The sequence below is a fragment of the Acanthisitta chloris genome, unplaced genomic scaffold, assembly GCF_000695815.1.
Source record: "Acanthisitta chloris isolate BGI_N310 unplaced genomic scaffold, ASM69581v1 scaffold11908, whole genome shotgun sequence".
In the NCBI taxonomy this organism is placed as follows: Eukaryota; Metazoa; Chordata; class Aves; order Passeriformes; family Acanthisittidae; genus Acanthisitta; species Acanthisitta chloris.
The window spans coordinates 11,938-22,990 of NW_008687629.1; the positions used below are offsets into that span (position 1 = coordinate 11,938).

At 39.5% G+C, this 11,053-nt stretch overlaps 1 protein-coding gene across 1 annotated transcript in view; it reads right to left on the reverse strand.

Annotated features, from left to right (window-relative positions):
- KIAA0232 (KIAA0232 ortholog) overlaps positions 1-11,053 on the reverse strand; it is a 45,170-nt gene that overhangs the window by 10,362 nt on the left and 23,755 nt on the right. Inside the window, 4 exon segments of the mRNA XM_009080687.1 lie at positions 2,799-5,424; positions 5,607-6,273; positions 7,533-7,614; positions 8,593-8,659. Of these exon segments, the coding sequence (XP_009078935.1) occupies positions 2,799-5,424; positions 5,607-6,273; positions 7,533-7,614; positions 8,593-8,659 (3,442 nt within the window).

Genomic DNA, 11,053 nt, shown 5'->3' on the forward strand with positions numbered 1-11,053 from the left:
ATAATATAGAAGGTAAGAGGGAGGAAACTGAACCAGACTGTTCTACAGTCTTATAAACAGGAGGCAGTCAGAGATGTGTTTGCACAGCATGTGCGTAACTCAAGTTTAAGTGATGCAAAACAGAATATGTTACTATTACACTGTGGCCTATATTAGTATTTTCACACCCATTAGTTCTGCAAAAATATTGGAGATACTTCAGAACACAACTCAAACTTTATGTTAGATGACAGTGAGTTAAACAGTAACTGCAATTTCGGTCCTAAGTCAAGCACAGAAGTTTCATTTTTAAAAAATCTTTACAAATATGCATAAATATTGATCCATACCAAGCAGTCAATAGCATAGCCTCTGTTTCAGTTTCTTCCCATGTGTGGGGTCTCCACAAAGAATCCTTCTCCTAAACTGTCCAATTTGAGGTATTTTCTATTGATTTTGTTTAATGCACATGAAAAAATACTATTCTTATAAAAGAAAAAAGTTCACTCACATAAGACATACTTGCATGGCATTTGCACCCTGTCCTGCATGTGACAGAGTCATCATCTCTAATGATTAAACTTTACTTTGTAACCAACACATTAAAACTGGTTTAATGTTAAAAAACCCTCTTCTTTTACAGACATTTGAGTACAGTAAGAAATGTAGATATGTGTTCTTGAGTCAAAAAGCCAATTAGCCTCCAACTAATGACACTCAGAAAAGCCCAGAGTGTGCACACACCCTCTTGAGCCAGGTGAGAATACCTGCAGGCTGGTTAGTTAACCAAGGCTGGCTGAGCTCAGTGTGTCCTCAGGTTCCCCAAGCCCTCCAGGAAGAGCTTAATTGCAAACCAAACTGGAATCTAGACTGCTGAGATGGTTCTTGGCCCTTTGCATTTCTCAGTGGTTTATCACTTTGTAGCTAAGAAAATGCCTACAAAAACATGCAACCTGAGCAAGGGAAGCAGTGAGTTTTCCTGGTGCACTAAGAAACTTAAAGAAAATGAAATATCAAAGCACTATTCACTGTTTTGAGCACTATTCACTACTGAAGACTGTTCACAAGCCTCAGAGCTACCAAACTACAGAACCATTGTAAACTTAACACCAGCCACTTACTACTTTGTTAATGGATAAGTGGTTGAAGTGAAGACGAAACTGAACATCCTCACAGAGCACTATGCACCCAGAAACGAGATCTGGAAAGGGCTAGAAGGAATTTCAGGCTCTTGCTGTCACAAATAACCGTGTTATACCATTTGTTCATTCATTATGCCCTTCTGAATGATGAAGTTAGATTTCACTTACTGCTGCTGAAAGGCATTTCCAGAAACTGTTCTGACTTACAGTCTATTATTGTTTTGGTGACTCTGCAAACCTGGCTCAAAGAAAGAAACTTCCCAGACTCCAGTAAAGATTTCTGAAGCTACTTCACCTCTTCTTCAAGAGAGCAGCAGGAACCAAGATGTCTACAAAGAGTCTGGAAAAGTCACAAATTTGAGTCTCTTGTGCAAACAGCAGACGTCAACTTATTCACACTTGGAAAAGGAGAAGTTTATTTAAATGAGAATGAGAGAAGAAACAAGTAGGGAAGAAAGAAAATAAGGAAGTCTGATTTTGTTCAACAAAAATGTTAGCTTTAGTTTCAGCAAGAGAAAGGTTAGCTTTCCCATACGAGAATTAGTGCTTCAAACTTAGACTTGAGAAGTATGCAATGCACAACACAAGCTGAGTCAACCCTTCAGCTGAAAATGGAAAAAATTGTCTCCTAATATAAATACTGCAACTGTTGACTATGTGGAAGAGAAGGCTGAAGAGGCAAACAAAACGTGAGATATAAGGAAGAGAAAATGTAAGATGCAACTGATACGTATCCAGACAATACCTCTGGGCTGGCCACATAACTAATTAATACTGATAGTTAAGTATTTCTTCTCAAAAGCAGAGGGAGCTCATAGCAAGAAAAACTTGGGTATTTTTGGCTGGAAGGATCTTTGCTCTTGATTATTACTTAACCTACAGCTACAATGACCTGAAAGAAAACTCTGAGCTTAACCTGTAGTACATTGAGGCTTCCTTACAGTACTGTGGTAGTGATGGACATTTTGTATCCATGTTTTATTTCTTTTTGTGTCAATGCTGAGGAGGATGTTTTAATTTCCAGACAATTAAGCCTTTCTACAAGCCTTTCTTTGCTGAACTTTACATCCAGCAATTCAACTCCAAATTCTTCTGCTTGGAAGTAGTTAAAGACTAACTTCAGATCTTCTTCAGAATTTTAAAACATACTTGAATGACAATCACTACTGTTACTCAAACTTTATGCACTTGAACATTTTATATGTAAATCAGATAACCTAAAAACCTACGGTCAACATATTTTGAAGTCACATGAGTGCACACATGCATATATTTCTAAAGGTATGCAAGATGACACCAAAATGCCTGAAGATGGTTAATTTTTCACAGAATCACAGAATGACTGAGGTTCAAAGGGAGCTCTGGAGGTCACCATGTCCAACCCCCCTGCTCAGGCTGGGCCATGTAGAGCAGGCTGCCCAGGACATTTCTTTTGAGATCTCCAAATATAGAGACTCTACAACCTTCATGGGCAACCCATGCCATCACTCGGTCACCCTCACAGTAAGAAAGTTTATTCTTGTGTTCAGATGGAACCTCCAGTGTTTCTACAAAACCGTATTTTCTAGAGAGTTATACAATTACAAGCAGTTAAACTGAACTGTCACATGACAAACTGCTGGTTATGAGCTGCCAGCCGCAAATGCTGTAATTTTATATATCCACATACCTCTTCACGCTCTCCCGAAGACACAGGATTATCCTCGTACGGGGGGAAGTGACACCCTGCTTTACAACTGCAAAACCTGCCAGTCTCCTCCCGGGGCTCCACTATTCTGCAGTTTACTTTGGAGCTCTCCACTGCTCTCCCATCTAGAGATTCTTTCATACTGCATTCTAAACAGGGATCTTGGTTTTCTACTGGCAACATCCCGGCTGACTCTTCTTGGGAATCCAATGATGTTTGTGCACTCTTCTCCATTCCAGACTTTTTTAATCTGGGAAGGAATTTTCCAGATTCAAGCTCTGATTTTCCGTAATAATGCCCTTCTTTTTCTGCATCTTCTTCCAGAGGTTTGAGATCTGCTTGTGGATCCTCAAATACATCTACTTGAGGAGGGACAGCAATACCTCCCTCATCTTTTTCTGACTCAAATTCTGACTCGCTTCCACCACCTGGAGAAAGTTCAGATGCAGAAATCGGGCGAAAGTGAGTCCTCGGAGAAATCCGTATAGCCCTGTACTGCGTTCGATCAACACCACATATCCTGGGGTGTAAAACCTCACTGTCTGAATCAGAGCACAGAATGGACTTAGGTTTAAAACTAGGGCTGAAAGATGCAATTCCTTCTGGCTCAAACGAACACTCTACATGAAGAACTTGTGAAAATGGATTGTTCAGGTCAAAGGAGGAGAATGAATATTCAAGCCCTGGTTCTTCGACTTGAAAGTTACCACAAGCTCCCAGTAAGTCTTCATGGAAGATAAAAGAAAAACCCTTATTTAATCCGTTATCTCCACTCTTTGACTGCTCGTTCTGTTCAAATGACACAAAAGGCCTCCACAACTGCCTATGGCCAGGGGCAAAGCTATTACCTGGGGTCATAAAAACATCTGTACCAGCTATGGTCACCACGTCGGAAGCTGCACATTGCAGCAAGCTCCCCTTGGAGTGACTCGGGGGCACCACTGCCCATTCTCCATCACTGTTAAAGGTTTTGAGCTCCCCATACACACCACCAAGTATAAATGAGTTCTCTTTCTCCTGGTTAACATCCCAAGGTTTGGATGGTGTGGTATAGTCCCCACCATCTACTTTTGATAAATCATTTGAGACAAAGGCTCTCTTCTCTACATTCTCCTTTTGACCTTCCCAAAGGTGATACTCTGATCTCTGCACTGCTTTATTGGGTTCCTGGAGGGTTTCAACTTTTGCTTCTGTATCCAAACAGCAGCAATAGTTATTTACATCAGTTGAAAACAATTCATCTTCTATTCCTTCTATTTCTACCATCGCTTCAGAATTTCTGTCTGTCATATTTGTCCAAATATCTTTAATAACCCCTGAGCTGTAGCCATCTCCATGTGGACTGCTTTCACTACACCCTTGTGTAGGTTCATAGTCTTTACTTTCTGCTTTTTGTTCTAGCTGAATACCACAGACAGATTCTAGCTTAGATTTCTTTTTGAAAATCAAAGTGGGCATTTCTCCTAAAGTTCTAGCTTGTTGCTGGCAGGTTTCTTCTGGCAAAAAATCTAAAATTTCTTCATCTACATAATTTGAAGATACTCTAGGAACTACGTAATTCATATCTTCTGCATTAAATTGCGTGGATTCTTCATATGGAATATTTATAGTCTCATTGTCTGAACGTGTTTCTTCCGAGTGTGACCATGGACTACAGGTTCTTGTTGAAAGATTGGAACAGTGTTCATTTTCATCAAAGGCACTATTTTTGGTCCATATTAGCAATCTAGACTGTGTTTTCCCAAGAATATTAGCAGTGCTACTAGAATCTGCATTTTCATTTCCCAAGTTGAGTGTTTCAAAAGAAAATGGTAAAACAGAGTTACTGCATTGCACTTCAAACACTGAAAAACAAGAGTTTATACCAGACCCTTCATTAATATCTGAAAAGAGCTCTTGATTGCCAGCAAGCATGTGTGAATTAAGCATTGTGCTGTCTAAGATGGGGGAGAATCTGATGGGAGAATCTCCTCCAAAACTTTCCCCATCTGCATCACCAGAACTAGAAGATGAACAGCACTCCCAAAATTGAGCTAAATTACTAAGGTCTTGCAAGAACCACCCTTCAGCACCAACAGAGCTGGTCGAATCTGTCCATATTGCACTTTCCCCTTGCAACTCCATTCCATCTAACACTATGCAACATTCTGCCTCAAAATCGTTTTTCTCTTTACTCTTCTGTCGAATCATATTTAAAATCCGACTCTCCCCTTGCATCGTATCTGAGGCACCAGGATCCAACATGGATTGATCAATATCCACTTCATAGAAGTGTGTTAGTTCTGAGAGATGAACATCATCTAAATATTTGTCGTCCTCTGGTTGAGAACATATTGAGGTCCCAGCGAGGTCAATATCCTCATTTAGAACTGCAGGCATTTCTACAAAGTGACCATCGATGAAAGTACCTGCTGCGAGGTATGTTTTATGAATATTATTGTTGCTAATACAAAGACCATGCACTGATTCAGACAACTCTTCTACAGCCTCTGATGTTACACCACATAGATCTTCTCTGTTGCGGTACGTCGTCTCCAGCTTGCTTTTTCTGCTAAGAGGAACAAAGTACTCCGTGAGTGGCTCAGTATACCACAAGGGTTCTTCTTTGTACTCCTTCTCATATACAATTCCATCGCTACCTCCAGCTTCTTTTCTTCCAATTTCTTTTAATGGCCTTTTACCTCTTTTGCACAGTTGTTTGATGGACCCGCTGCTGCTGCTGCTGCTGCTGCTTCCGCTGTGGACTTTTCTGTCAGCCTTTTCCCCAGGTTTCACTGACAGCCTGCTCTGCCCATTACGCCCCTTTTTATTCCGAACCTCTCTTGTTTTGTATCGCTACCTCCAGCTTCTTTTCTTCCAATTTCTTTTAATGGCCTTTTACCTCTTTTGCACAGTTGTTTGATGGACCCGCTGCTGCTGCTGCTGCTGCTGCTTCCGCTGTGGACTTTTCTGTCAGCCTTTTCCCCAGGTTTCACTGACAGCCTGCTCTGCCCATTACGCCCCTTTTTATTCCGAACCTCTCTTGTTTTGTGCCTTACTTTAATACATTTCATTGATGCCTTGTATTCACCTTGATTACCACTAGAACTGGAGCCAGCCTCACTGGATCCCGATGACCAGGAGCGGGGACGCATCTTTCCCTCAGACTTGTGTCGGACTTGCTTTTTGTACAGAACAGGCTTCTCTTCGACAGTGTTGTTGCTAAATTTGTTTTCTTTCTCGGTTTTACTTTTCTTCTGCTGGGTTCTTTCTTGTACAGTGGCAGGTACTTTATTACTTCTGTCTTTAGTTACTTCACTTTCACTATTGCAGTCCTTCGGAGAAGATGTATCCGTGCTAGTTGGTGGAGCAGTGGATGAAGATGAGGAGCTAGAGTAAGAGCATACTTTGGATTTATTCCATACAGTCATAATTTCCTGCAGGCAAACTGGCTTTTCAGAAAGAGGAGGAAATGCTTCATAGTACCTGAAAGAGGAACAAAGGGACATTTGGATCGTGGAACTTCAGACAGGCATTAGGACCACAAAGTATTACCAAACACTACCAATCTAACTGCCAAAAAATCAAGTTTGCACTCCATAGGCACACGCCAGTCATTGCACTGTTTAGCTGAATGATATCAAAGGGGAAATTAAGATAAGCTTTAGAAGTGCTTATATTAATACATGTTTAAAGCCACACTGCCAAGTAAAACAATTCCCTTTGCAGAGAGTAACTAATGTTACTGGAGAGAGAAATTGTGGATGATTACAACAGTGAAAGTCTGAACTCCAGGTTTATTAGATAATGCAGCAATTCACTACAGTCTCCTTAAACACGTTTGATTTGTATTATAAATGAGCAAGTCCTGAATTTCAGTCAGTTCAGTCCTGAATTTCAGTTTTTAAAATTATCTGTTCAGTTCTACACTGTTTGATCACCCAGTTATTAAGAAAAGGCTAAAAAAAAGATTAGTTCTTGAGTAGTTTAAGATGCTTAACAGCTTTATGCAACAGGGACAACAATAAGAAATGGTTTTCTGCAACGTTTCTAGTAGTATGTGTTTGACAGTGAAGAGATTTCTCCTGAATCACATATATTTCAATGCAAACCTATTAAAAACTTTCTGAAGTCAGTTGAGTTAAATGCACATTAGCACAATCAGCTCCCTGAAGAATCATCATGTAGTAACAATTCTACTAGACTGCTGCTACCAAAGGTCATTACTGAGAGATACAGAAGCAGTTGTACCTCCAAGAGAGTCAATGATAAAACTCCTGGGTACTTCAGTAACACTGCACTCAGGTACTTGGTAACTAGGTTTTTCTGGTTATCAAGAGTTTAAAGGTTATAAAAGAGCTTGTTTGCCATTTCTGCAGCAGAAGACAGTGAGTTCTGAAGCCAGGAAACAGATTCTCTCCCTGCAAGTCTAACATGTCAATTAATGCTGTTTTAATAGCTTTTAATTTGTCTGGTTGACTTGGTCTTAAGGAAAACAAAAATACAGTATGGTTTGAGTTCTGCATAGAGTCAAATGGAAGAAGTCAGGACTTGGACAGAAATGAAACTGGCCCATGGTACCAAGTGCATTAACAAAATAAGATGGCAGGAAAAAGAAGGTATTTCTAAATATCCACAAAACTCCAGATTACCCACTAAGTTAACTTCATTGTGTTAAAATATGGGAGAGGAAAAGTAGAAAAGATAAAAGCATCCATGATAATAATAAGAAAAAAAATGCATACATTTCTACTTGATCCTTTGCTGTGGGAGATAAATCAGTCTCAGGAGTCAAAGAGCCTTCTAACTTTTTGTGAATCTTCTCCTCTGTTTTGAAAGAAAATTCCAAATGCTCAACACAAAAATTCCAAAAGCCAGTGTATTTTATAACAGCATTTAACAAAAAGCACCAGTATGTATACCTGTAACAGTAGCATAATTTCCATAAAACACTGCAAACAAGAAAACTATTTATATTCTGGTTATTATACAGAAAGAAATTGTAAGTTACCACCCAAGATTCAAGTTTTCCACAGTTGTCTTGTTAAATCCTATATATATATATATGACCAAACACACTGGCTAGCAATGCCCCACTAGGAGACTTCCTAGCCAATTTTTAGCTGTTTCATATCCAAATCCTTGTCTCATTCTTGCATTGCTACATATGCAAAAATATTTTTTTAAACATCAACTGTTTAACTGTTTTTATAAATGGTTTTATCTAAGTTCATGTATATATCACTAAAAGCAAATATCCTTGCAGTAGCTGCTGTGCTTTGAGGGGATGTAAAGGCACATTTCCTGTGTGAGAGGTGACTCTAAGGACTTCTAACTCTTTATATTAAAACCCTCAAAATACAAAGTAAAAAAAATAAATGCTGTGAGACATACTATTCTCCACAGGAATAGTTAGTACATCACTATTCTAAAGCCAACCTACTCTTTGCAAGTATCAATACACAAAAGGAACAGAAACAAGCCTACTTTATTTTCATTACTTTTGGTAGGGAGGGGGATGCTGAATTTGCAATATTTGCATATACCCAGCATATCTGGATACAAACAGAGCTTTTCTTGAAGAAACTCCATTTGTGACTAGCTATTTCTCAGGTAAACAAAGCATAGTGGGACAGAATTGCTGAAAGTGTTTGAATGAAATTATTCAAATGCATTTTAAAATTGCATGGCCTATACTAAAAGCTACTAAAGTAACAGCCTCCTCTCCCACCTCCAAACCTCAAAATGCTGCACAGTTGATAAATATAATACATGGCTTCAGGAGTTTAAATATTTTTTCCTTACCTTGCTTACTCTGAAGGTCTTTCAGTTTGGAGCAAAGCTCCTCCACTAACGTTTCAATCCCAGAGCTCTGCACAACAAGGAGAGAAAAAGAAAAAAAGAAAAGATAACTTACCAAAAAGAACATTCATCTTATAGAAATATAACTTAGTATATATGTATTTTTCTTTTTGCATGGTAACTACATATTGAAAACTAACAAAAATTATTACTAGGTATAAATCCATTCTTGTAAATACAGAGGCTAAACTGATTTCATGAAACACAGATAGGTTTGCACAAAGGTTTCAAACTACAAGTCATGTTGTTGCTTTACTGGATAGCCAAGGTTCTGCAAACTCTGTGCTGTCACATTTGATGCTGAGGATTTAGCCAGGAGTCTCAGGATATTAGTTCAATCATCCACTGATCACTATGATGCATTTCAAAAAGCTAAGCCTGATGCTTTCAGTTGCACAACCTACATCTGTAGGAAAGGGACTGTTAGGATACAGAAAATCAGGCATGAAGGTGGAAAGGAGAACAGTACAAACACACACACACAGGTGGCAGGGAGGGAGAGGAAAACACTTCTTTATGCAAAACTCGTCCCATAGTTTTGCCAGTTTACAATGCCCAGGTCATTTTTTCTTTTTAAACATTGTGTTCATAGCTCAGGAGAACAGAGGGAAAAATAAACACCTTCTTCATCTTCCCTGAAAGCCTCTACTTTCCTCCTTTATTCCTCTACAGAAATACTGGAAAGAAACACACACACAAACCAGCGTAATATATTACCAGCTGTCCCACAGGGAAAACCCTCATGCTATTCCAATGGACTAGAAGTTGAATTCCAGTCAGCAATACTAAACACCAACCTACAGCCTGAAATGACCATTCCTGTTGGAAAGAAAACTAGGTGAGGTGGGTACTATGTAGATATCCATGTTCTCATCAATTCAATGCTCAGGAACTATGCTTGGAGATTACACTTTGCACTTTACACAACTGCAAATAGAGCTGGAATTACAGCTAAATACAGCAATCCAAAACTAGTGAGGAATCCCAGCATGTCCATACAGCTGGGAATGGTAGTGAGGGGGAACCATGCAGCTTCTTGTGTTCTATGCACAGCTTCCTCAGTACCAACTCCACCACCACTGGAACTCCAGTTCCAATCGTAGTATAAGAGAAACTTATACAAACCTCCTAGAAAATTAACTCACCTTCTGAATTTAACATGACCTTGTGTGCATATAGTTATGGAACACGTATTTGCTCCAAAGGCAACGCAGAGCAAATATCAAGTTACAGAAATGCATGAAAAAAGAGTTTGCTTTGCTGTGTCACCATGGTGGTACATAAAGATTTCATTTTTCCAAGATACAAGCGTTTCTCCTCTCTCTTGATTACTGGCCAGAAATTGCTGAGAAATGTGAATATATGTTGCTAAAGCACAAGAAAATAAAACAGAATACTAATTTATACAGTGAGGCCAAGCTTATTTAATTCTCTGTCAGAAACACACGCTGGAAAAATCATACACTGAAGCAATGACTTATATGCTGACTCCTAAATTTTAATTATTTGCAGCCAAGTGAGAAAGAAAGCAATTTTCTCTTCCTAACTGCATTGCTGCACTCAAGTGCTAAATATAAACCTTTAAGCCACATACTTAACTGGGGATGACTTAGCAGTATCAAACTTTAGAAGGCATCTTCGACATCAGTAAATTTACCGACAGAAATCAAATTGCTTAGGAAGAATCCAGCAGGACAGGAATATGTATGAAGCTATGTAGTTGTAATAATTGTCATTTTATGCCTATATCACTGACTCCCCCCTCCTCCCCCCAGAAGGTCAACAGAGGAGGAGCTGGCCTTGGTTTTCCTTAGCTCCCCAAACTGTCTAATCCAACAGACACCTGTAGCAAACAAACACCATAAGGAATATAGATTCACTTATTGAACTCCATTATAACAGCATGTCAACAAAAAAGCCCCAAACCAGCAACAACATGCTCACCATTACAGCGAAGGGGTGAAAACTTTTGGAATCAAATGCTTCATTTCCTTCTGCACCATGAAACTAATACTTGGGTCAGCTGACGCCGCTCGCTGCCCTGCACGGCGCTGGAGGAGACAGGGCTCTCTCCAAAAGGGGGGGAACCCTCTGTGCAGAATGCCAGGGCTCTAGAGACCACTTGCTCAGCTTCCTACTGCAGCACAGAAAAACAAGCTGCAGACTCAATGCAATGAATGCCACAGCAATTATTTCACATGTGACAGTGTTGTTCCCAGAATGAAATTTAGTTACTGGGGTTTTTTCACTGTTTAAGTTAATGCTGCAGCCACCCCCTGACAGCAAGGAAGATGTTTCAGGCACGGGCTTGGTTCAACAGGACACAATCACTTAAGAAAACTAGGTGATTTGCTTGAAGTACTTTGCTTATGTTCAAGTTTAAAGACAGTCCCAAAATAGTACA